Source organism: Miniopterus schreibersii (genome assembly GCF_964146895.1).
Source record: "Miniopterus schreibersii genome assembly, chromosome: 4".
Lineage (NCBI taxonomy): Eukaryota > Metazoa > Chordata > Mammalia > Chiroptera > Miniopteridae > Miniopterus > Miniopterus schreibersii.
The window spans coordinates 20,549,603-20,577,028 of record NC_138105.1 but is presented as its reverse complement, the minus strand read 5'-3'; the positions used below and the strand labels follow the sequence as shown (position 1 = coordinate 20,577,028).

Sequence of the window (27,426 nt, the reverse complement as noted above, 5' to 3'; positions counted from 1 at the left end):
CCATATAAGCCAATTCCTATAATAAATCTCTTCATATATGTATCTATATGAGGTTCTGTTTTTCTGGAAAACCCTGAATAATACAAAGATTATTCACTTAAATGTCGGCAAAATACTAGTGTTCTCCAAAACAAACTTCACAAAACAGTCGGTCTACACGTAGTAACAACCAAAGAGGGTTCTGTAGTCAAATACGCGTGGGAAACCCTTGCTTAGACAGGTCTGTTGCAGGACTTCTCAGAGCCTAGAGGCGTTAGGAACCTCAGAATGGGGCACAGCAGTTTTGAATCATTTTTCAACCTCACTTGGGTCCCCAGCTCTTTTTTCCCCGCAGAGCATCCTGAAATGCTCCTCAGAACACACTGGCAAATGCTAATTTTTATACAAAAGAGAAGCAGCAGGATTGTTGGAGCAGGTTAAAGCTAAGTAGATGCTCTTGGGGAAAGATGCAAAAACATGGTAACTTGCAAAAGAAGCAATAAGAACACAGTAGGAAGACCTTCTTTTTTAAGTTATTTAAGAAAAAGAAAAAACGCTAGCAATGGAGTGGGGAGGAGGCTTCTATGTGCCTATCCATTCCCTGAGCTTTCTCTTTCAGCAGTTACTAAGGTTGCTTATACCTGGCAAAATAAGGTCTGATGAGAGGCCTGGAATCTTTTTTCCCCCTCAGTTTTACTGAGATACAGTTGACATGTAGCACTGTATAAGTTTAAGATATACAATGTAATGATTTCATATACATATATATTGTAAAATGATTACCACAGTTGGGTTAGTTAACACATCTATACCTCACATAGTTACCACTTATTTTTTGTGGTGAGAACACTTAAGATCTACTCTCTAAGCAACTTTCAAGCATACAATAAATACACTATTGCTAATTATAGTCACCATGTTGTACATTAGATCCCCAGAACGTGTGCATCTTATCACTGAAAGTTTGTACCTGTTTACCAACATCTCTCCATTTCCCCCACCCCAAGACCCTGACAAATACCAATCTACTTGCTCTCTCGGAGTTCGGCTTGTTTAGATTCCACATACAAGCGAGATCATACAGTATTTGTCTTTCTCTGTCTGACTTATTTCACTTAGCATAATGCCCTCAAGGTTCACCCATGTTGTTGCAAATGGCAGAATTTCCATCTCTTTTTTCTTCAGATATAGACCCAGGAGTACCATACTGTTTTCATTAGTAGCTATACCAAGTTACATTCCTAACAACAGTGCACAAGGCTTCCCTTTCTCTGCATCCTTGCCAGTATTTTATCTCCTCTAGTCTTTTTGATAATAGCCATTCTAACAGGTATAAGGTGATACCTCGTGGTTTTGATTTGCATTTCTCTGATGATTAGTGATGTTGAGCCCCTTTTCATGTCTCTGTTGGCCATCTGGATATCTTCTTTGGAAAAATGTCTATTCAGGTCCTTTGCCTAGTTTGTAATCAGATTATTTAGTTTTTTGCTAATGAGTTGAATGAGTTCCTTATATATTTTGGATATTAATAAAATATATAATTTGCCAATATTTTCTTCCATTCTGGTTTGCCTTTTCATTTTGCTGATGGTTTCATTTGCTATGTAGAAGCTTTTCAGTTTGACGTAGTCCCACCTGTTTATTTTTGCTTTTGTTGCTTGTGCTTTTGGTGACAAAAAGTCAGTGCCAAAACAGTGACAAGGAGCTTTTCCCGTTTTCTTCTAGGAACTTTATGGTTTCAGGTCTTAATATTTAAGTCTTTAATCCATTTTGAGTTAATTTTTGTGCATTGGGTTCAATTTCATTCTTTTTCATGTGGCTGTCCAGTTTTCCTAACAACATTTATTGAAGAGATTATCCTTTACCCATAAAGTATTTTTGGTTCCTTTGTCAAAAATTAGTTGACCACATATACATGGGTTTACTTCTGGGCTCTCAATTCCATTCCATTGGTCTATGTGTCTCTACCATATTGTTCTGATTACTGCAGCACTGTAATATAGTTTAAAATCAGGAAATGTGATGTCTCCAGCATTGCTCTTCTTTTACAAGATTACTTTGGCTATTAAGGGTCTTTTGTGGTTCCATACAAATTTTAGGATTGTTTTTTCTATTTCTGTGAAAAATGCCATTGGAGTTTCAATAGGGATTACATTGAATCTATGGATGACTTTAGGTAGTATAGACATTTTAACAATACTAATTCTTCCAGTCCACAAACACAGAATATCTTTCCATTTATGTGTGTCTTCCTCGATCTCTTTCATTAATGTCTTATTGTTTTCAGTAGACAGATCACTCACCTCCTTAAATTTATTCCTAAATATTTTATTGTTTTTTGTGCTATTGTAAATAGGATTATTTTCTTTATTTCTTTCTTAGACAGTCTGTTGTTAGGGGATAGAAATGCAACTGACTTTTGTATGTTGATTTTGTATCCTGCAACTTTATGAAATTTGTTTGTTAGTCCTAAAACCTTTTTTGTGGAGTCTTTAGGGCTTTCTATATTCAGACATGTCATCTGGAAACAGACAATTTTACTTCTTCATTTATGATGTGGATGCCTTTTATTTCTTTTTCTTGCCTAATTGTTCTGGCTAGGACTTCTAGTACTATGTTCAATAGGATGGTAAGAGTGGGTACCCTTGTCTTGTTCCTGACCTCAAAGGAAAAGCTTTCAACTACTGAGTATGTTAGCTGTGTCATATATGGCTTTTATACTATTAAGGGATGTTCCTTCTATACTCAATTTGTTGGGATTTTTATCATGAAAGGATGCTGAAGCACTTTTTCTGCATCTACTGAGAGGATCATGATTTTTCAATTAATTTAGTTTATCACATTTACTGATTTACATATCTTGAACCATCCTTGCATCCTAAGGATACATCCCTCTTGATCATGGAATATGATCTTTTTAACGTGTTGTTGAATTCAGTTTACTAGTATTTTGTTGAGAATTTTTATATCATTATTCATCAGGGATATTGACATGTAGTTTTATTTTCTTGTACTGTCCTTATGGTATCAGGATAATTCTGGTCTTGTTAAAATTAATTTGAGAGTGTTCCCTCCTCTACAAGTCTTTGGAAAAGTTTGAGAAGAATTGGCATTAATTCTTCTTTGTTATTGGGTGTGTTTTTTTAATTCTCACCCGGGGATATTTTTTCCATTGCTTTTCAGAGAAATAGAAACATCGAAGTGAAAGAGACACATCGATTGGTTGCCTCCTGCACACACCCTGGACCAGGGCCGGGGATTGAGCCTGCAACCGAGGTACATGCCCTTGACCAGAATCGAACCTGAGACCTTTCAATCCTCGGGCCTATGCTCTAACCACTGGGCTGAACCAGCTAGGGCTGCATTAATTCTTCTTTGAATGTTTGGTAGACTGCACCAGTGAAATCATCTGGTCATGGGCTTTTCTTTGTTGGGAGATTTTTGGTTACTAATTCAATCTCCTTAATCATTATTAGTCTATTCAGATTTTTCTATTTCTTTTTGATTCAGTCTTAGAAGGTTGTATGTTTCAAGAATTTATCCATTTCTTCTAGGTTATCCAATTTGTTGGCACATAATCATTCATCATGGTCTCTTATGATCAAGTGTATTTTTGTGGTTTCAGTTGTAACGTCTCTTCTGTCATTTATGTTGAGTCCTATTTTTTTGGTTAGTCTAGCTGGGTTTGAGAACTTTGTCTATCTTTTTTAAAAAACCAACTCTTAGTTTTATTGATTTTTTTTCTACTGTCTTTCTCATCTCTATTTCATTTATCTCTACTTTAATCTTTATTATTTCCTTTTTTCTGCTAACTCTAGGCTTAGTTTTTTCTTCTTTTTCTAATTCCATGAGATGTAAAGTTAGGTTGTTTATTTGGAAACCTGGAGTCTTAAATTAGACAAAGGGCACAAGCCATATTCAAGGGAACTACATGAAGAACTTCGATAGAATCTAGGGAACACAACACAAATTCTTTAGTGACAAGAGAACCATACCCACTGCCTAAGACAAATATGGACAGAGCTTCCAGGAAAGTTGGCAGAAGGCCTAACAAAACTGAGCTGTAGGGCATAAGACAAATTTAATTTAACTCGGTTTTTATGCCAAAGACTGGGCCCTGCAAAAAGGAGAAATAAGGAAGCAAATATAGAATCAGATAGAACTTTTTAAAAAAAGTAGTTCAACCCCTTACTCAACAAACACACTCTCAGTTATATATGCTTTTGCTCATGCCATTTTCTCTGTTGGAAGACTTTTCCCTACACACCTTTCATTCTTTAACTCTTAACTTGTCCTTCAAAATTTACCTCAAGCATCATCCCCTTTTAGGAAGTGTTCTCCAAAGCTGCAATTTGATCCTTGCTTCCAAAGCACCCTTTAATAAACAAATCATTATTGCACACCTACCACGTGGCAGGGACCTGATGCATTCTTCCTTCATAAAACACCTATTCTCACTACAGACTATAATTTTCATTGGCCTATTTACATTTTTTACTTTTTATCCCCACTCACCTCTCCCAGAGCCTAGCCACTGCCTTAGTTCCTGTGAAGTACTAGGCACTAGAGATCAAAATGATTCAGAAGTTGCCTCTGCCCTCAGAAAACTCATGAGCTACAGAGAAAAGAGGAGATAAACAATTACAGCTCACAACAGGATGAAGTTTACAATAATTAGCATCATGGGCAAAAGAAGCTTCTGAGCTCTCTAGAAAGGAAGAGATTGTGTGCACAAGCTTTGTACAGAAAAACATGTTCAGTGTCCTGAGCCTGTCTTGCAACAAGCTCATCAAACGTGCACACTGGCCTTGCAAATAGCCTCACACTCATCACCATTTAGATCAGAGAGGATGAGTGTATTTGCATTTCATTTATTTCTTCAGAGAGTTAAATTGCATTTTAGAAGCTAGGTATATTTCCAGTCATGTAGCTATCTTAACAAGCTAAGTTCAGACCAAGGAATGAGAGGGAGGCCAAAAGAAAATGCATGGCATCCACAATCTTTCATCTGCAATTGCGTGTAGGTGTTGTCATCATTCTATTATTGGACTTCAAGCAGCTGGTTCAGTTGGAAATCAAGTTCATGAGCAAAGCTTCTGTAACCATAAAGGATTTTCCCCCTGTGATTAAGCACTAAAATGATAGGTGTTAAATACAAAGGAAAGAGAGATTTCTGAAAGACATCTGTCTCAATCAGAGTTTGAAAGAGGAAGCCAAGTGCCTGTCTGAGGGCGGGTGGGGAAGAGTCAGAATTCACTAGGAGGTGGTGGTCCTGACTTACTAGAACCTGATGACGCTCACCCAGCAAGTTCCTTCCAAAAGGGCACAGGCAAAATAGGAAAAGTACCTCCGCAGTTCATTCATAACCTTGAACGCCTTCCCCATGTGGGCAGGGTTGACAGTGATAGTCCTCTGGCTCTTCTCATCAGCCCCAGCCTGTATCGGGGGCTGGGAGCTCAGCTTGGCGCTGTGAACAGGAAGGGAGTGGGAGGGGAAAGAGAGGATCACATGTTGGTAAACCCATTCACCCAACTGCCACAAGTTCATGCATTTGCCCACCCACCAGGGGCATCTCCATCAGCTTGTCGTCTTAACCACAGACCCAGCAGGGAAAGAATGCACTGGGTAAGGCGTTTCCGCAGGATCCTCCAATGCAAAGTTCATTCCTCTGGGGGAAGACAGGTCCTAGCTCAGCTTCTTCCACCAAGCACTTCTGTGGCTTGGGTTGTGGGCATCTTTACCCTCCATCTCTCCATCCCTTACAGGGGCAGGGTGTGAGGGGAGACTAAGCACTATACCACTCAGTTCACAGGGATGTTTGTTCATTCAACAGACAGCTAACGGAGACTACTGTGTGTCAGACACTGTATTTAAATTTAAGGGAAACAATAAACAAGGCACAGACCCTGCTCTCACAAAACTTTGAGTTCAGTGTAGGAGAAAGCCAAGTAAACGTTCAACCGTTGTATCTTAAGTATTATGATTTGGTAAGATTTACAGAAACACAAAGGATGGGCAACTGTCCCAATGTTGGCACGTTAAGGGAAAGCTTCCTAGGAGCTGAGGAAGGCCTATAGTAACCAGGTACAGAGGGAGATGGAGCGTGTTCTGGCAGAGGGAGAGCACGCACGAGACCTGGAGACAGAGTCAAGTGTGCTCAAAGTGCTGACGTTCAGTAAAACTAGAGGAGACTATTAAGAGAAAAGGCTAGAAGACTGAACAGACCTGTGTCATATAAGCAAAGCTGAGGAGTTTGGATTTCATTCTGAAACCATGAGAAGCAATCAAAGGGTTTTAAGCAGAGAAGTGGGGTGGAAAGCAGGTGAATACATCTGTGCTTCAGAGAGATCGCACTGGCTATGGTATAGAGAGCAGTGACACCAGAGTGAAAGCTTTGGGGAAACCAAATCCAATACAAAGGCAAGGGACTGTAATTTGTTATGAAAAGAAAAGCTGTCTATGTGAGCTAAATGAGCAGGTGGTGACTAGCAAGAGTCACTCATAACCTCAAAGCCCTCTGTACCAAAGAGAAAACATTCAAATCCTTGGGGGATCCCACCCAGAATCCCAACTACTCCGAAGCAACACATCTAAACTTAATGAGGGGCGAGAAGGAATCAAAAGAATGAGCAAAGAAAGGACTTTCTCCCCAGACTGATGAAACTACTCAGCTCCACGGTCAAGTTTGGAACCTTGGATTTACCTCTGTTTGGACAAGGCTAAGCTTTGCTTTGCTCGTAAGAAAACAGAGCCTTCTCCACTTGTGTAGATCTGGGGACCTGCAGGTCACTCCAACCCTAAGACAATAAGAGTAATTTCCCTTGCCTTTCCCTTTCCGTCCATTCTACTACCTAGCTATGCAAACTGGCTTGAGAAAGTGGATACTGTGGTTAAGAGAATGTTCCAGAGACCTGAGGGTCTTCTAGATCTCACACGGGGATTCTGTAACACTCACATGCAATCCAGCTTGCCAGACCCACAGCTCATCTGCCCATGACAGACTCTTCCTTTGGCTCCCTTCCCCACCTTCAGTTCAGCATGTAAATGTAAGCCACAGACATCTGAACTGTGGGACTGTTTGGCTTCTGAATGCAAAGGAGTTAGCACAGGACAATAAATATAGAGATGCACAAAGGCAGATGATTAGTCATGTGTTTAAGGAGATAAAGAAAATCTCCAAACTGAAAGTGTGATCAGGAAGAGGGAGTGCCCAGTAAAGATGAAAAACTTCATGTAAGAAATCCCACAAGCATAATTTCTTTTATAGCTAGGGTCCTTCCCTACCCCAAGGCCAGAAAGATGTTTTTTTATTTTCTACTAACATTTTTGCTTTAGATATTTAATCCCTTATATTAGCTGATGTTGATTTTTGTGTCATAATGTAAAAGAGAATTTTTCCCATAAGTTCCACTTATTGAATACTTATTTTCCCCACTCACCTGTCATTGTCATAAAACCTTAGGTCACATATCAAAGTTCCAAATATACAGGGATCTATTTCTGGACACTCTAAACCTATTAGTTGGTCAGTTTATCTGCCTCTGTACCAGTAACACATTATTTCCTTAGCTTCATTATAAGGCCTGATATCTGATAGAGCAAGTCCCCAATCCTATCATTATGTTTCAGATGTGCTTTGATCATTCCAGTCTCTTTACTCTTTCATACAAATTTTAGTATCAGTTTATCAAGTTCCATGATGGGATTTTGATAGAAACTGCATTGAATTTATAGATCAATTTGAATAGAACTGACATCTTCCTGATATTGTGTCTTCCAACCCATGAACATGAAATATCTATCCATTTATTTAGGTCCTTTTTAATGTCACTCAAACTTTAACATTTTTCTGTATGAGGACCTTATGCATATATGATTAAACTTATCCTTAAGTACTTTATGATTGTTGTTGCTATTTTATAATGGAAATGATGTCTTTTTAAATTTTATTTTCTGTTTATTATGGTTTATAAAATGCAACTGATTTTTGCAAACTGATCTTATATCCAGCCACCTTACCAAATGTTCCTATTATTTCTATTTGTCTGAAGATTTAATTAGGTGTTCTATATAAACAATCACATTACCTGTACATAATGCAAGAGGTGTTTTCCTCTTTTCCAATTCTTAAGGCTCTAGTTTCTTTTTAAAAGAAATTCTGCACTGGCTAGGATGGCCACACAATGTTGAACACAAGTGTGCTAATGAATGTTCTTGTCATTTTCCTGATTTTAAAGATGTTTCCAATGTTTCCCTACTGTGTATTTTTACTGTAGGATTTTTATAGATGCCTTCTTAATCAAATTTTAAAAAGTCCCTTGTATATTACTGTTCTCTAATCATAAAATTATACTGAATTTTATCAAATGTTTCTGTAAATCTAATAAGATGATCATATGGGTTTTTCCCTTTATTCTTTTATTTATTTTTATTTTTTTAAATACATCTTTATTGACTTCAGAGAGAGGAAAGGAGAGGGAGAGAGAGAGATAGAAACATCAATGATGAGAGAGTCATTGATCGAGCCCACAACCTGGGCATGTGCCCTGACTGGGAATCGAACCCCGATCGCCTGGATCCTAGGTTGACGCTCAACCGCTGAGCCACGCCTGGCCAGGCTCCCTTTATTCTTTTAATGTGGTAAATGATACTAATATATTTTCTAATACTAAACCATACTTGCATTACTGGGATAAATCTAAAAACTATGAAACACTGCACAAATATTCATTATAAATGTTGTCTTCAAATTGTAGAGAGACTTAAAGGCCAGGAAGAGAAAATATAATTTGGTATTGATCAGGGAACCACTGAAGGTTTTTAACAGGGAACTAATAAGATGATAGCTCATAAAAGTCCAGTGGACAAATGTTACTAGTTCTATTTCACATACATGGAGTAGATGTAGACCAAATAGAGCCATTTTGGAAACAGTGGCAATCTCCAGTGTGACTAGTGGCCAAGAAGGCTTGCTCTTCCTTGCATTGCTCTTTAAACTTTCCAGCCTTCCAGAATGGCCCAATAATGTTATATCCCTGTTAAAATAATGTTGTGTTTACCAAAAGGTCTCAAACACAGATCGCCTGTTATCGGAGGATTAAAATTCAACAAAATGCAATTCACACTGAAGCCTCCCTAAAAGAACAACTTGATGACCACAAGGCTGGCTAGGGAAAGGACATCTGGTTTCCCCGTTCTATCCAGAGCCCTTTCCACCCCTGATGCAAAGGCAAGGCTTGACGTCAGAAGGAACCCGAGTCTCTATCATCCTTGCTCTGCTTGGCTGTGAAGGCACAGGAAGTGTGGAGTGGAATCTCTTGTTTCAGAAAAACACAAGCTTCTTGGCAACTCATTGGCCTTCCAAGTAGCAGGAAGTTAAGAAAAAAGAGGATCTGAGGGCTCAGAGAAGTAAAGAATCTTGGACAAGGTCACAGAGAATAAGTGGCAGATATGGGGCCTGAGCTCAGATGTCCTTCACTTGAATCAGCCCAAGCTATTTGCACCATAGCCTACATCCCCCAGCAATATAGTACATACATCTACGCACACACACAGGCATATACATGCCTCAGCCTAGGATCACGTGCTCAGACAGAGTTGCTAGATCCTACCATTCCCTATACCTTTTTCCCTCCATTCATACCAGATCTTAATTAATTAATCCCCAACAGATAGCCCAATCCCACTTTCTCAAGGCCCAATCCCCAGCATGCTCAGTTCCTGATACCAGACAAGGCTGGTGGAGTCCCCTCCCCATCTCTGAAACACAAACCATACTGATATATATTCCCCTCTCTTGCCCAAGTTCAAGGTGTAAAACCACACTTTTCACCCTACCCAGACCCAGCCAAAATCACACACACACACACACACACATACATACACACACTTCTCTAGGCAGAACCAGCCACAAGATGTTTTCTGCTAAAAAGTGTTTATCAGTATATGCCCTTCCCCTAAGCACAAAGTGGTTGATTTCTCCAAGAGCAAAGAACTGGCTCCAGTTTCACCCCACCTTTAACCCTCAGCCACTGAGGTGATTCAGTCTTCAGGGTTTCATGATCTGGCAAGAGGTATGAAGCCTATCAAATTTTCTCCATAGTAAGTGTTAATCTATATGTGGCGCTCCCACCAGATCTGAAGCTCTGGCTACAGAACAATGGAACCTTCGTCTGTGCTCAGATGTCCAGAGTTGCAGTAACATTCAAGCTGAGCCATAATAAAAATTCAAATGGGTCACCAATAATAGATGTGGTGAGAAAGTTTGGGCCAGCCACAATCCTTGTTCTTTCCTATAGAATTATACAGAAATAATTATCGAAGCAATTTCCCTTTCAGCAAATTCCCATTAAGAATCAGAACACCTCAAACTAGTCAATTTTGTCAAACCACCACATATCTGGCCCAAAAGTTTAACTAATTTCACACACTGTCCTGTTATTATTAAACATACTTATACGAACCACCACTGGTGCCATATTGAACCCAGTGCAATGAATTCCTCTAGCCCAGCAGGTAAAAATGCCAACAACCCCTTCAACAGCCCACAGAAAGAATCCCGGCAGTTGGCTCAGACGTAATTCACACTTTCACTGATGCCATTCAAGAAGTCATACATATGAGATAATCAAGACCCATAACCATAATAATAATGAACATAACTGCCCCTCCTTCCTGGGCTCTCTGCCTCTCTCTCCTTGGCCTAGGCCATTACGGTGGCCTCTCACCTGCTGTTCTCCATTCCAGATGCTCTACCTCCAAATGCTTCCTGTGCACCATTGACAAACTGATCCTTCTAAAAGGCCACTCTGATCACATCTTTCCCATTCTCAGGGCCCATCCGTCTCTTCCGGGACCATGAGGGTTATAAGCTGGAGGCTCAGTCATAGCCCTCTGCTTCCACTTATTCTACATATTGGCTGTCCATGTAAGATGTCCTTTCAAAGGACTCTGTAGCTAGAAAACGGAAAAATTATCAGCCTACAGGATAAAGACATGATTCTTGCCTAGTATCCAAGGCCTGGATTGGCCTCCTTGGCCTGGGCTGAATATAAATGCTGGCCTTTCCTCTCACTTATTTAAGTATTTACTGAGTACCTATTATGTATTGAGCAGATGAACTATCGACTACAGAGATTCCCCCTTCCTTTCCTGTATCATACTCCAAATACCAGTTCTTCTAAAACCAGTTAACTTTGCCTCCTCTGAACATTTCAGTCCTAAGTGATCTCTGCTTTTCCTAAATTCTTACAGTATTTCTGGCCTATAACTCAAGTGGCACATAGAATACTGTCCTGTGTTTACCTTTTCATGGTGCCTATCTAACCACCCACCCATCCCCCTCATACTAGGTTTGACATTGCTGGTGGGCAAAGACCATGTATTGGAGGACTCTGTATGGCCTAGCCTGACGAGCACCAAGCCATGCCCACAGTGGGTCCTCATTACATATTTGTCATCAGTGAACTCTGACCTGAAAACCTTTCAATTGTCCTTACAAGTGATAGTAGAGCAGAGTAGAACAGTCTGCCCCAACCCATCTCCAACCATACTGAACCGTAAAAATGTAAAAAAAAAAGTAGGGTTGGCCTTCAGAGTTAAACTACAAATAAATACACATAAAATATTAATTATAGAGTTTACAAATAAAAATAGATAAGCTCTAAATATTAGGGCCTCTTTTCATGGCACATCACCTCCCATAGCTTTTTCTCCTGCCCTCCCCCAGATCCACATATCCAATGTCTTAACTCGCGCACTTAGATTTTGCACAGTAACTCATAGTCAGCATATCCAAAACTGATGCTCCCCACCCTCCCTCAAGCCTACTGTTCTTTCTGTATTCTCTGTCTCCAAGGCACAACCACCCACCCACTCACCTATCCAAGGCAGAAACTGAGATGTCACCCTTGATATCTTCCTTCCTCTCTCTCACACACCCCTCACATACAGCCAGTCCTATCAAACCTCTGTCCTTCAATATCTTTCCACTCCATTCCCTTCTCATAGTCACTGTTAGCACCTCAGTCCAAGCCATCATGATCTTGTCTTACTGCAGTAACCTCCTCTCAGACTCCAGAGTGATCGTCATAGAACGTCACTGTGAGCATGGCATGTTCTAAATAAAACCTCTCGCTGGCTCCTGACTGCATTCAGAATAAATCTCAGAGACCTAACCTGGCCCTTCATAATCCCACCACTGCCCTGAAGACTTCTTGTCAATGTTGTACCAAAATACTTGCAGCTGCCCAAATACACCAGGCTGGTTTGCCTTACCCCCACCCATTCTCCCCAATGTCTAGCTAATTCCTATCAACCCTTCAAGCCTCTTGCTGGGAGTCTTCCTATCATCCTCTGCTACCCCTAGATTAGTTTCCCTTCCTATGTGTTCCCATGGTACTCTGTGCCCTCCTTCTATATAATAATGTAATTACCTCTTACTTCTCTGTCTCCCCCACACAGTGTGTGCTGGTAAATGTTTAACAGTTGGTTTCAAGACAGGGAGCTTTGATTTTTAACATTTGCCAATGTCCATGCTGTAAATACTCCCACCACAGCTTATTTCAAGCTACCAATGCGATATCACTGAATATATGGAGCTGGGAAGAAATGTGCAGCAGCACATTATTACATCGCCATATAGTATTTCCTCTATACAGACAGACATAATCGAGGAGATACAGACCATAGTAAAATGATTAGGAAGTGATGATTTTTGAGTATTTGTTACACTTGTTTTTAATATAATTAAGTTACGTAATTTAATTTTTAATAATGGCTTTATTTAAAAACTGACTCACAAAATTCCTAAAAATTTAATAAGTAGCTCTTACAAATGGGTGACTGTTGGCTCCAGCACAACACTGCTGATCCTAGACTTTAAACTCTATGGGAAACGGGACGGTGTCTTATTTCCCTCTCTATTCTTAGCCTCTGGCACACGACAGGTGCTCAAAAAATTATTATTGAGCAAATGAAGGGATGAGTAAGTAAATGAAGCATAACTACAAACTATTCCATCTTTCCTCACTTACACTTATTAAAATAATTATGGCTTTGTCCCTCTTAACTTCCCCTCCTTCCTTCCCCATGGGGGACTTGGGGGATTATTTCTTAGCTAGTCCAATTCCCTCACTGGTGATACAGAATCAGGAGGATGGGAGCTAGAGAAAGTCAGCATCAACTAGAGAAAAGGGAGCAGCAAGAAGGATTGCTGTTGTTGCTTACTGTGTGAGTTCTTAGGCTCTTTCCATCGCTGAGCAAAATTCAGGCAATGACTGAAAAGGAAAAGACACTAGAAAGCATGTCAGCAAAGTAGGAAACAGAAAAGCCTCTGAGCAGGCTGACTATGCAGAAGTTTCTGCAGGATCTGTCAGATGAGGAGCTCAGAGCATCCAGGGTGTGCGAGGAAGAGGAGAGGAAAGGGGAGCCTTAGAAATGCTGCTGAGGGCTATGAACTACGTCACCTCTAAAAGGCTTCAAGAGACGCAAATAAAATTTAGGCAGGGTGGGCTGATACTGGGCGACAGAGCCCAGGCACATTATGTTCAAGCTACAGATGAGATAGAAGAAAGGCAAAGTCACCTAAAAAAGGGGAAAAAACCCTGACAAATGCATTAAAATCCCTCATTTAAAAATATATATGTAGTATCCTTTATAAAGGGAAACTGAAAAACAAGAATTGGAGAGAGAAAGCCCTTGGTCCTGCTCATCCCATACTATCCAGGAAAGAAAATGATTTAATTATCAGACATAGTCATTTGGTTCAGCTCAGGCCAGATCCCTGTTGTGAAGCTTGAAGCCTGTAAATACTTAAGTGCTATAACTCAGTCCCTAGTTTACTATACAGGCTTTTGATCAATTTAGCCTCTCCTTCAAGAAGCAAGAAAAGTGGTGGCAGGCCCTCAGGAACACCTTGCCAGTAATAGCTTTCCTGGCAAATTAACAAACTGCCACTCTGAATGTTGTACATCAGATTCTCATGAGTTCCTCAGCTGGACTCTGCTCCTCCAACAGGATGCTGACAAGATCGGATTCTGGAACCTACAGGGCCCTGGGCAAACTGCAGGTCTAGCATGTATCCCAATCCTACAGTGCAAGGCCAAAATGACCTAATTTAGATTTCTCCTTCTGGATTCATGAAGGACCTGGCACTTGAAGATGTCCAGGCAGCAGGATCCAGGACTTGAGTCTTCAGGAACTAGCACCCCCCACAGGCTGCTGTAACGCCCCGTTCTTCATACTCCAGCATCAGGCGCTAGCGCACAGACACATGGAAGACACGCATCGGGAAGCAACAGCTCCTGGGCAACGGTTAACAGTGACTGTTAATAATAACTGAAACCCAATGATATATTGATGGACTTTACCTCCATTGCCTCATTTTATCTTCAGGACAACCCTATGAGTAAGGTACTGTTATCTCCTGAGGCACTGAGATAGAACTTACCCAAAAGTCCCACATAACTAACTTCTAAGTGGAGAACTGACACCCAAACCCAGGTCTGGCTCCAGGGCCCATGCTTTTAACAGGAATGTCCACTGACTTGGGATACTGTGCACAGCCTATCAGGCAAAGAGGGCTCATTTCTCATGTCTTACTCTCTGAGGTTCTTCACTATGCGGCCAAACCAGGCCAAATGAAAAACGACAGAATCCTCCAGGACCTGTGACAGCACTACTTCACTCCACTGACTGCGGGAAACTGAAGCGCTTACCGGAGACAATATTATTCATTGTATTGAATTTGGAATTTTCACACAAGCCCGTCATGATTCATCAAAGCCGACCAGCAGTGGTTGCCATTCTTATAATGTGCTCCTTCATAAACAAGCCCAAGAACAGGTATGTTACTAATCACATTCCTAAGGGTCCAATTCACAGACGGCTTCCTTCAAAACCCAGGGGGAAAATCTCTTAAGTGGAGTGCGTAAAAATGTGAAACATACGAGAAAGGCTTGAGTCAGACAGAATCAGACAAGGAGTGAGAAAGACTAAAAGAAAACACACCCCTTGTTATGTGGTATTTTGGAAGCCAAGCTTCTACTTGGTTTGAATAGGAAAACTGAGCTTTTCCATGTGTGCGGTTTTGATAGAGGCTACAATAGACATTCATAAGTTAAAAAGAAAAGTCCAGGAAAACTGTGCTGAGACTCTAAAAATCCTTATAAATTATAAAAAGTTAGAGATACCTAGCTTGAGAACCACTGAATTTATTTAATATGGGGGGAAATCTGAGAACAGAGCATGTTCAAGTTATTTTTTATATAGTTTATTAATGCTCTTTTTAGTCTAACCTAGTTTTAGGGTTCATCTAGCAACTGAAAACAAATTAGGTCAGTTCTACAATGGCAAGTTTCCTCAAATAAAGAACTTGCTTTAGAAAACTTATCCAGAAATGTTCTTGTCTGGATCTGGAATAACAATGTAAAACCTAGCAAGCAAGATCCTAAAACCCAAATCTGGGTATGGGGAAATTAAGTGGTTTCTTTCACTGACTTTGGTTTTTTTCTGCAGTTGAAAACCTTCCTTCATCAAAACTATTTCCAAAATGGAAAATTTGATTGCAATTATCATGGACAAAATGTATATCTGCTTCAAGCAGCAGTGATGCCCAAAAATTTCTTAAGTTTCTACGCATGACTTCTGAGGTGGGGGAGGACTCAGCAATGCGCTGTGGGAAAAGAGAAAAAGCTAAAGCGCTGCACTCAACACTTGCTCTTCCCTGGGTCTTGACAGCATTTTTTACCTCACATCGCAAAACACAGCATTGAGAGAGCACTAGCTCTCTAAGTCATGTCTTCTCAGAAAATATGGTCTATCTGTCCCTGGATCAAGGGCAAAAAGATAAGCTTCCTCCAGTTCCAAAGCTCCCCAAGGTCCAGGAGCAGGCTCTCCTCAGTAAGGATGAGCCATTCTCCCTCTGAGGACTGATCACACAAATTCATGGCATAATCTTCGGTGTATGGGGCTCACCTCAAGCAGGGACATCCTGATGCTTCTGCAAAAGGAAACCACAATTTTAAGAAAACTGGACAACCAACTTTCCCTTTTTATGATGCTTCTTCCAAAAGTTGTGGTTCTCTGCAACTCTTGCAGATATGCCAGAGACTAGGCCTGAAAAGAATTTAATTTTGGCAAAATATATGTAACATGAAGTTTACTATTTTAACCATCTTTAACGTACATCTCAGCAGCATTAAGTGCATCTATGCTGCTGTGCAACCATCACCACCATCCATCTCCAGAACATTTTCATTTTCCCAAACTGAAACTCCACCCTTTAATCAATAATTCCCCATTCCTCCCTCTTCCCAACCACTGGCAACCACCATTATACTTTCCGTCTCTATTAATCTGACTACTCTAGGTACTTCATATAAGTTAGAAATTTATTTTAATTCATCCACAAGTCTGATTTCCAGAACTGAACTAAAATCCCAATAGCAAGAGCAACCTCCATTTTCAATAGCAAGAGCACGCGCGCACACACACTATCGCTGTAGTAACTGAGAGCTTTTTCCTTTGCAAAACAGAAGACAGAATCATCTTCCTCTGACAGACCAAGCCACAGCGATACTTCAGAGAGAGATGGCGAAGAGCTTCAGAAGGTCCCATAGAGCTGGAGAGCTTGCAGCACACAACGAAGGTGAGTGCAAGCTCGCAGGTTCTCCTTAAGATTTTGGCCTGAACAAAGGGGTATACAATTCATGGTTCCAAACCACTAAGGCATCCAGATGCCTCAGGGTGTCTATAAAACAACGGGACGGAGGTAGGTCTTGGTGAAACCTAGAAGAGGAAATGCCAAGCCCTGTATCTTACTATGAGATAGTTTAGATAGAAGCAAGATGCTGACCTGATAAGCTCTACCTAATTTTCTCATGGGGATGGACCCATATAATCTGCTCTGGCTTATAAATATAGGAAGGCCCTAAAATAAGCTATGTTAGTGTCCCAGTAGAGTCATGGGGTATGACAGGGCAATAAATAAATACCAAGGACAACAGCAACCACCATTCCCGAGCACTTCTCTGTGCCAGAAAAATTTTACTAGGTGCTTTATACATACTGTCTCATTTGATCTTCACAACAACTCCATAAAGTATAAAATATCTATTACTCCTTTTGCACCAAAGAGAAAAATTATTTCTGGACAAATGTGACACATTCAAGGTCACACAGTTTATGAAGTAGTGTCACTGCAAGGTCTCTGTTACTCCAAAGCCCATGCTTTCAATTAATAGCCTTTCAAGGTAGAAGTTATTTTCATACCCTCATGGCAAAGAAAGAAAATTGTTCATTAAAAATCTCTTGGCTGAAAATGTTTAATGCTTAAAAACAGCCCCAATTAAGCTTCATCAGGTTAAGTGTGGAACAAGCCCCAGATTCAGGATTCCTCCAGTCTCTGGAGGTTTGACATGTGATCCTAGGCCAGTCACTCAGCTTCTCTGGCTCTGGGTTTCTCAGGGAACTTGTAAAACAAGACTGCCTCCCCCTTTTCCCCCTACCTCAAAGCATTCCATAAAGTCAATTACCCGTACTGAGATAATAAGGCCGATATCCAAGGATGAACCTATTGGCCAAAAGGTTTCAATCTCCTCTCTAACCACCTTTCTTTTTAATTATCAGAGCGTCCCACAAAAGTTATCAACTAATCAGCAAATAATTATCCAGGACCTACTATGCACACAGTCACAGAGCAGTCGATGAGGGCCGTTCAGAGGTCTAGGCACCCTCCGTGTCCTTGAGGACCTGTCCCCAAGTTTGAGGACTTATAAGATACATGAAACAAAAGCACAACAATTCTGGTGGGTGGGCCTATTATTCAGTATCCAACTATAAGATACAACGTAGAAGAATTGGAATTCAGAACATCAGCTGGGACTAGAAAAGCTAAGGTTTTCTGGATAAAGGGGAATTTTAAAACTTTTGGGGAAAAGGAAGGGGAAGGAACTCCGGGAGGCAAGGACCTGAGTCTGGATGGAATAGTGTACAGGATGAGTGATCACAAAAGACACGAACAGATCCCTTGGGGAGCATATGGGTGAGCAGCAGAAGTGGAGGCTGGAGCCAGATTTCAGAAGACAAATGCCTGGCATAGTAAGCTGGACCTGGAGTAGAAACAAAATATAGTGAGCTGAGTGACCTGATGAATGCTGGAAGCCGCTCAGTTTGGATTTCTCACCTACTCTCTGTCTGCAATACATGAAAAGGATAGGAACATATGCAAAAACAAGGCGTGAAAAAGCAGATGACATCAGCCATGCCAGCGGAAAGGCACCAGAGGACTGAAGAACGAGAGAGCTCCTGGAGGGCATGGACTCATGACATTTCTTAATACAGTACTGGGAGCACATCAGGTGCCCAAAGATGCTTGGGAAGCAGTACTTTGATCTACGGCTACTAGTTTCACATGGACCTTTCAGCCCCATTATACCATGGGTGAAGAAAACAGGCCTGGTCCAGAATCTCTCTAAACCTACACTCACACATCCCTACCCTTCTGCTAGATACCACACCAACGGAAAGGTGTGGTCACTGCCCACCTCTGCCCCAAGTCTAGGAAATAGGCCACGTGGAGTCCAACACGAAGCTCCTGCTACAAAGAGCATCCGGGGAGGGACTGCACCAGCAGTGTACTCTGTCTGAAAGGTCTCAGACTCCTCCTGTGGAAGTCACATCAAGAAACACAGTCCCACCCTGGCCAATGTGGCTCAGTGGTTGGAGTGTCGGCCCACACACTGAAAGGTCACAGGTTCGATTCCCAGTCAAGGGCATGTACCTGGGTTCAGGTTTGATCCCCAGCCTGTTGAAGGCAACCAATGTGTCTCTCTCACATCGATGTTTCTCTCTCTCTCTCTCTCTCTCTCTCTCTCTCTCTCTCTCTCCCCGCCCTTTCTCCCTCCCTCCCTCCATTCCACTCTCTCTAAAAATCAATGGGAAAAAAATGTCCTCAGGTGAGGATTAACAAAAAGAAAGAAGGAAGGAAGAAAGGGAGGAAGGGAAAGAAAAACAGCCCCTGGGGCCTATTCAGACAAGAAGACACCTAACAATCATGCCAGTTCTGATGAGGTCTAGAGATGTCTAATGACATCACTCTGCACCACGAGATGCAAAAGTTGGGGCAATCTGTGCAAAAGAAAGTGTTTATTGAGGTACTCTCCAGGCAGTGTTGACTTAAACCTGTTATCATTTAGCCAGCCAGTTACCGTCTGCATCAAGCCAGCAACTTGAAGCAGCGGCCCTCTCCTCAGTGGTGCACTTCCATGGCCTGACCCCTCCCTGCTGCCTTCCCACCTGGAGGAAGATGGCAAGCCTTGCTCTCTACCAGCCGGAGATCCACAGGATGAAGAGGCTGGCACACGAGATGTTTTAGCACACAGCCAAATGACCCGCCCCTGCACCACAGTGCAAGAATCAGATCCTCTGATAATGGTTTAAAATTTATATGCATGTGCCTGCCAGGAAATAAACCCTGGCTAGTTAGATCCAGCTCCACAGAAGTACTTAAATTCCCTTCTGCTGATTTCTATTTCATAAGAAACCCCTGGTGGAAGAAGCAGGAGTTCCCCTTAAGCACACACACCTTCCAGTATCATTTATAAACTTTTCAATGCAAATGAAAGTCAGATCAGAGCAAGTGTCATCGGATAGGTTTCTCTCCTTACCTGAATTTGTGTGCGTATGTAGGCACATCCCCGAGGGCGCTCGTGCGCGCGCGGGGGGGCACACACACACACACACACACACACACACACGCTTTTAGGAACGACATCACCATGGCATGATTGCTGAAGATTTCAGTATTTCAGTATGAAAGTGCAATCACTCTATTCCAGGTTGGCCCTAATATAACATCAAAAACCCCTCACCAAAGAAAAAGCACCCCAGGAAAGTAGCCAGGAAAGAGAAATGCCTCCTTGAATCAGCCTGAGAAAGGCAATCCTGATTCAGCCCAGCCTGAAACTATTCCCAAACACCAGCCAGGAAGTCCCTCTTTCAGGGTGCTCCGCTGCCCAGCAGATCCAGACCTGCCTTTGTGGAAGCTAGATCTCTGGAGAAAGGGGCTTCCCTGCTCTATCCGGCCTCCCACTGGGATCCGTCAGTGGCCAGGTCTTCAGACTCTGCCAAGCTGACGCAAACACAAAAGCTGGTGGCTGTCGCACGAGCACACATTCACTTACACACACACACACAGCACACTTGTACACACATACCTTTCAGCCTCCATTGTGCGAGGCCCAGCGGGGGTGGCAGCTGCTGAATTGTGCATGCACCCAGAGATCCTAGCGCTGTTCTCAGTTCTCGGAGCCAACCAGCAGGAGATCTGATCAGCAGCAGTGATTCAGCATGGCTGCAAATGAAGCCTCCTCCCTCTCGATCCAACTTCCTCCGGCTTACTAGCGGCAGCTTCTACCGCAGAAGCAGCAGAAGCAGCAGCAGCAGCAGCAGCAGCAGCAGAAAATGTCTTACCCAGAGCTCCCTGCAGTCCTTTCAGCTGCTAAAAGCAGCAGCCCACTTGCTTCCCCTCCCCCGCAGGCTCGCTGCTCCTCCGTCTCCTAGGAACAGCGAAGCTCCAGCGAACCAACTGTGGTGCCACCTTTCCAGCTGCCTCCACATCTGCCCAGGCATCCCCAGCCCAGGCGACTTGCCCACCCCAGGGGTTCGTGTCTCCTCTGCCTAGACTGCAAAGGCTCAGGCAGTTTCTGGCTAGCCCAAGAAATACCGCCCCCCCCTTCCCCTGCCCCCCCTCCTCCCCTGCCCCCTCCCCTCCTGCCCCCTCCCCTCCTGCCCCCCTCCCCTGCCCCCATAGGCTATGAGTCCGTCAGCCCCGCCAGTTTGCTGGAATGAGGAGGCGCCTCCCTCTGTGGCTTCAGTGGAGTTTATCCACCTGGGGAAATTGACTTGTAGGTCACAGCTCATGTTCCAGTTCCTTCTCCCCAAACCTACAGTGGCTCTGAGAGCCTGATAGATAGAGAGCGGTTAGAGGGAAAGAGCCTGATAGAACTGAGAAGAAAGCAAAGAGAAATTAGAAAAGGAAACTGGTAGAAATAGGTGAAAATGAAACAAACCCCATTTTACTGCAAGAGGCCAAATTTCATAGAACAAACCTAAAATATCTTCCACCTTATTGAAATTTGATTAAGCTGTGGCTCTAACTACTAAGTCTCCCACTGACTCCCCATCTCCAGCCTAAGTATCTCACACCCTGTTATCTCCAGCTGCTGAGACTCCATTTAGACAAACTTAACTCTAAAACATAATCTTGGGAAGGCGGGAGGCCAGTCTGTGTCCTAGCCACAGCCAAGCAACTTAGAGGTAACTGAGGCCATCAGCCACTAATGATTAACTCAGCACAAAAATGGATTTAGAAGCTTCCGTGACGCCTCAGTAAGTCATACACGGGCATCTCTATTCTGGGACCCGCCATAGCTGTGCTTCTCAGGATCCATACTACCACTCGCTATCTGAGTGACTTGCAGCAAGTCGCTCTTTTCCTCACTATGGACCTCAGTCCCTCATCTCAGGATGAGACCAGGCAATCTCTAGAGTCCCTTTCAGCTCTAAAATCACATGAGTCTAAAAATTGTCTTAAGCCCGGCCGGGCGTGGCTCAACGGTTGAGCGTCGACCTAGGATCCAGGCGATCGGGGTTCGATTCCGGGTCAGGGCACATGCCCAGGTTGCAGGATCGATCCCCAGTTGGGGGCGTGCAGGAGGCAGCCGATCAATGGCTCTCTCATCACTGATGTTTCTCTCTCTCTCCCCCTCTTCTTTCCTCTCTCTGAAATCAATAAAGATATATTTAAAAATAAATATAAATAAATAAGTAAATAAATAAATAAATAAAAATTGTCTTAATGTTCCATTTTTCTTCTCCTTAAAGTAATCTGTGAGATTATTTAAGGAGAAAATTTTATTGGACTCTAATTTTTTTGTAGGGGGCTTCAGGGAAAGTATTAGAGATGCTCAGTAAATCTATTAATTGTTATAATTTGAGGCTGTTAAGTTTTTTCACTGCTACAAAGCCCTGAAACCAAGGCGGGAAAGAGGGGAGCTGAGGTAATATAAACTAAGAGTAACTTCAACTTAATATAGTCTGTTGAACTCAAACTGGCTAGGATGTTCTTCTCAAAGATTATCTTCAGTGTCCTCTTAGATTAAGCCATTACCCACATTCACCCTTTCTCAAATGACAAGAGGCCTAGGTGGTCTTAGTTACACCGCAGAGCCCTGTCCACCTCCTTCCTTTCACAATACTCCTCTCATCTTTCAGTCTCCGTCTCATCATCTTTAATCAGTCTCATGGCTCTACTCCACATATTTCCTCTTGAGGTAGATCCCATGGCCCAAGAGCAGCTGAAGATCACAAATAAGGAAACTGAATCCCAGAATCCGTGCCCCAGTGCGGACATCCACCAGGAAGACAACTGGGTGATTCATAAAAATAAGATGAATCTTTTACAACTTCATACCCTCATTCACAGCTTCACCATACAAGAAATGGGGGAGTGTCACACCTAACAAACCAGAGAGAAGGAAAACAAAGGCCAGGAAAGGACATACACAAGGGCTGAACATATTCAGGTTTCAATTTACAACTACTGAGAGGCAGTTTAAAATTTTACAGAGTTTTCTTTGCCGTCTACTTTGTCATGCTGACCAGTGTATGTGTTGAAACCATACTGCTACCCCCTACACACTTTGTTCACCACTCACTCTTCCCGCAAGAAGTGCGCAGGACAGACACCTCAGAGGAGGTTATCGAGAAGAAGCTATCAGTAAACCAGGGGCAGAGCTGAGCCAAGAATTAAAGTCTCCAGACCGCTGGCACAAAGTTCCTGCCCTAATCTCTAGTCTGAGCTATGGTTTATATTTTCTACGTTATTATCCAAATGCTCTCTGAGCTACAGCCTGAACCTGTTTGCCCTGTGGTAACCTTCCCGAATGGACTTCAGATTAAGAAGAGTTGCTATTGAATTCTTGCAATAGAGGTAAATCTAAGAAACCATAGTGTCACCTGGAGGAAGAGGTCCCACCCTTGGAAGCCTAGCAGTACTGCCGAATCCCCTTCCCAGCCCTCCTTCCCATGCCCAAGCCTCTTCCCACAGCTTACAAATAGTACCTAGTGGCCCCACCTCTCCATCCCAAAGCAATTTACCCAGCCATCAACATCAACTTTGTTCAGAATCCTTCAGCTCTAGGCAGCTCAGGAAGAAACCGTGTTAGAAGAAATTGTGTTGTTAAGTGGATTTGGTCTAGAAAGTTCTCTGCACCATGCTCTATCTTGCCAAAAATAGTCAGTAGAACATAGCTCATCTGGAGTTAGAAGACCAATCATTCTTCCTTTTTCTTTTTAATTGAATTTATTGGGGTGACACTGGTGAATAAAATTATATAGGTTTTGGGGGTACAATTCTAGAATACATCATCTGTACACTGTACTGTGTGTTCACCACCCCAAATCAAGTCTCCTCTGTCACCATTTACCCCCCTTTACCCTCTTCTACCTCCCCCGCTTTTCCTCAAGTGATCACCACACTGTTGTCTGTGTCTATGAGTTTTTTGTTTGTATTTTAATTAATCCCTTCACCTTTTTCACCCAGTCAGACTGTTCTCTATATCTATGAGTCTGTTTCTATTTTGTTTGTTAGTTTATTTTGTTCATTAGATTCTACATATGAGTGAAATTATATGACTGGTTGTCTTTTTCTGACTGGCTTATTTCACTCAGCACAATACTCTCCAGGTCTCATTCTTCCTTTTAAGTGTCTTTTTTCTTCTTTTCTTGCTGTTATTTTCCTTCTCCAGACTTCAGTTCCCCACATTTGCGGGCATCATAACATAGCACAGCAGCCCCACACCTAGCTGTGCAGCAGAACCATCTGCCCAGCTGATAAGTATTGCAGGCATCAGGGGATCAAAGGCAAAAGAAACTCTTTATGGTTATGGAAATGTTTCATATCTTTTTTTTTAAAATATGTTTTATTGATTTCAAAGAGAGCAAGGGAGAGGGAGATAGAAACATCAGTGACAAGAGAGAATCATTGATTGGCTGCCTCCTGCACTCTCCCTACTAGGGATCAAGCCCAAAACCTGGGCATGTGCCCTGCCAGGGAATCGAACTGTGACCTCCTGGTTCATGGGTTGATATTCAACCACTGAGCAATGTTGGCCGGGCAAAATGTTTCATGTCTTAACTGTGGTGATATTTACACAATTGTATACAACTATTACATTTCATCAAACTAAATGAAATGGGTGAATTTTATTTTATATAAATCATACCTCAGTAAACCTGGGAAAATGAAAACACTCAGGGCCAGGCACCACCTCACATCTATAGAGTCAGGGCCCAAGGAGCAAGAATTTTAATGAACTTCATAGGTGACTCTGATGCACAGCTAAATGCAAAGTCTGCTTAGAACAATGAAAAGCGCTCACATCCTTAAAATCAGACAGAACAGGGTGCAAATATATTTACCAGAAACATAACCCTAGGCAAGTTATAAGTCTCAATTTTCTCATCTGTAACAAGGAGATAGTAATTGTACATACCTCCCAGGGTTGTTAGGTTTCAATGTAAAAGTATATAAAGCACTTAGCAAACAGCCTCGCCTATAATAAGCACTCAGTAACCATTAGCAGCTATTATTTCCATTGACCGTACCAATGCTACCAAACTATACTTCTGTAAGTCCTTGGTTCAGATGTCAAGAAGAAAGTCAGCCATGTAGATTATACCAGGAAGCACAGCCACAGGTCTCTCCTGAAGCCATTTCCACATTTCCAGTAATGACTATTACCAATAAGTCACCAAGGACTAGGCAAAAACAGAGCTAAATTAAGGCCCATCCACATCTATACCATCAAAACTTCCCCTCAGATCCTGGACCACTTGATGAGTAGATTCTCCCTACAGCTGTTTAGAGTGCCCTAGCCCAGGAAGCCAGGCAGAAACTGAAAATAAACTTGAAGCCCAAAAATGTCAAAAGATAGAATAGCACATTATCCGGAGTAAAGCTTGGCTTCCCTCAGGACTCTTCCTCTGAGGGTAGAAGACACCATGCCTAGATACAAGAGAATAATCGCCCATGGCATTTGTGTTGCACTTTAATGCTTACAAAGTGTTTCACATCCCTCATCTCCTTTAAGATAACAACCCCTGAATAGTAATAACAGCTCTCATCCCTTGTTTATTTACTCTGAGTCAAATTCAGTACCCAAGACTTTACATGTGTGCATCTCATTTAATCCTCACTGTAGAAGGGACTATCATCCCTGTTTTAAATGTGAGGTATAGAGAAACACAACAAATTTTTATGTATTGTGTAACTTCACTGAATTTGTTTATTAATTCTAAGTTTTTTTGATGTAGTCTTCAGGGTTTTCTATATATAATATCATGTTATCTGCAAATAGTGATAGTTTTACCTCTTCCTTTCCAATTTGGATGCCTTTTCTTTTTCTTGCCTAAATGCTTTGGCTAGGAATTTTAATATATTGAATAAAAGTGGTGAAAGTGAGCATCCTTGTCTTGTTCCTGATCTTAGAGAAAAGGCTTTCAGCTTTTCACCATTTGGTATGATATTAGCTGTGGGCTTGACATATGTGGGTTTTATTATGTTGAGGTACATTTCTTCTATATCCACTTTAATGAGAGTTTTTATCATAAATAAATGTTGAATTTTGTTAAATGAATTTTTTTGCATCTACTGAGATGATCCTATGATCTTTACCCTTTCTTTTTTAATGTGGTGTATTACATTGATTGATTTGCATGTATTGAATCATCCTTGCATCTAACAGAAAAATCCCACTTAATCATGGTGAATGACCATTTTAATGTGCTGCTGAATTTGGTTTGCTAGTATTTAGTTGAGTATTTTTTGCATCTATGTTCATCAGGGATATTAGCCTGTAACTGTATTTTGTTGTGGTGTCCTTGTCTGGCTTTCATATCAGGGTAATAATGGCCTCATAAAATGAGTTTGGAAGACTTCCCTCCTCTGTTAGAACTAATAAACTCACTAAAGTTGCAGGATACAAAAATCAACATGCAAAAACACACAATCATAAAGAGAAATAAGGAAACTATCCCATTTACAATTGCATAAAAAAATACCTAGGAGTGCTCGCTTTGGTGGCGCATATACTAAAAATAATACTTAGGAGAAAATTTAAGCACAGAGGTGAAAGACCTGTATATTGAAAACTGCAAGACATTAGTGAAAAACAACTGAAGACACAAATAAATGTAAATATATTAAATGTTCATGGATTGAAAAAATCAATATTGTTAAAATGCCCATACTAACCAAAGCAACCTACAGATTCAGTGCAATTCCTATCAAAATTTCAATGGCATTTTTCAAAGAAATAAAACAAATAATTCTAAAATTTGTATGAAACTACAAAAAACCATAAAAGAACCAAGGGAATTTTGAGAAAGAATAGCAAAGCTGGAGGCACCATGCTCCCTGATTTCAAACTATATTACTAAGCCATAGTAATCAAAACAGTATGGTGTTGGCATAAAAACAGATATATAGACCAATGGAACAAAATAGAGAATCCAGAAATAAACCCACACATATATGGTCAGTTAATTTATGATGAAGGAGCCAAGAATATACAATAGGGAAAGGACAGTCTCTTCAGTAAATGGTGTTGGGAAAACTGGACAGCCACATGCAAAAGAATGGAACTGGACCACTATCATATATACCATACACAAAAATTAACTCTAAATGGATTGAAAACTTGAACATTAGACCTGAAACCATAAAACTTCTGGAAGAAAATACAGGTTGTAAGCTCCTTGACATAGGTCTTGGCAACGGCTTTTTGAATCTGGCATCAAAAGCAAAAATAAATAAGTGAGCCTACATCTATACTAAAAAGCTTCTGCACAGCAAAGAAAGACCATCGACAAAATGAAAAGGCAACCTACTGAACGGGAGAAAAATATCTGCAAATCATATATCTGTTAAGGGACTAATATCCAAAATACATAAAGAACTCATACAACTCAATAGCAAGAATACTAATAATACAATTAAGAAATGGGCAAAGACCTGAATAGACATTTTTCCAAAAAAGATATTCAAATGGCCAACAGGTATATCAAAATATGCTCAACATCATTCATCATTAGGAAAACGCAAATCAAAACCACAAGATATCACCTAGCACCTGTTAGAATGGCTATTATCAAAAAGACAAGAAGCACCCTGCTGGTGTGGCTCAGTGGTCAACCTATGAACCAGGAGATTCCAGTTCAATTTCGGTTCAGGGCACATGCCCGGGTTGCGGGCTCGATCTCCATTGGGGGGCGTGCATGAGGCAGCCAGTCAATGACTCTCATCATTGATGTTTGAACTCTTTCTCTACCTCTCCCTTCCTCTGTCTGAAATCAATGAAAACGTTTTTATTTTTTAAAAAGCTG

The 27,426-nt window shown here is 41.5% G+C and overlaps 1 protein-coding gene across 1 annotated transcript in view; it reads right to left on the bottom strand.

The window, feature by feature from the left end:
* KLHL3 (kelch like family member 3) overlaps nucleotides 1-20,551 on the bottom strand; it is a 108,078-nt gene extending 87,527 nt beyond the window's left edge. The window contains exons 1-2 of the mRNA XM_081135535.1: nucleotides 20,196-20,551; nucleotides 5,327-5,446 (exon numbers count right to left, since the gene is read on the bottom strand). Coding sequence (XP_080991661.1) covers nucleotides 5,327-5,446; nucleotides 20,196-20,251 — 176 coding nt within the window. The 5' untranslated portion in view covers nucleotides 20,252-20,551. The remainder of the gene's footprint in view (nucleotides 1-5,326; nucleotides 5,447-20,195) is intronic.
* Nucleotides 20,552-27,426: the final 6,875 nt, after the last annotated feature.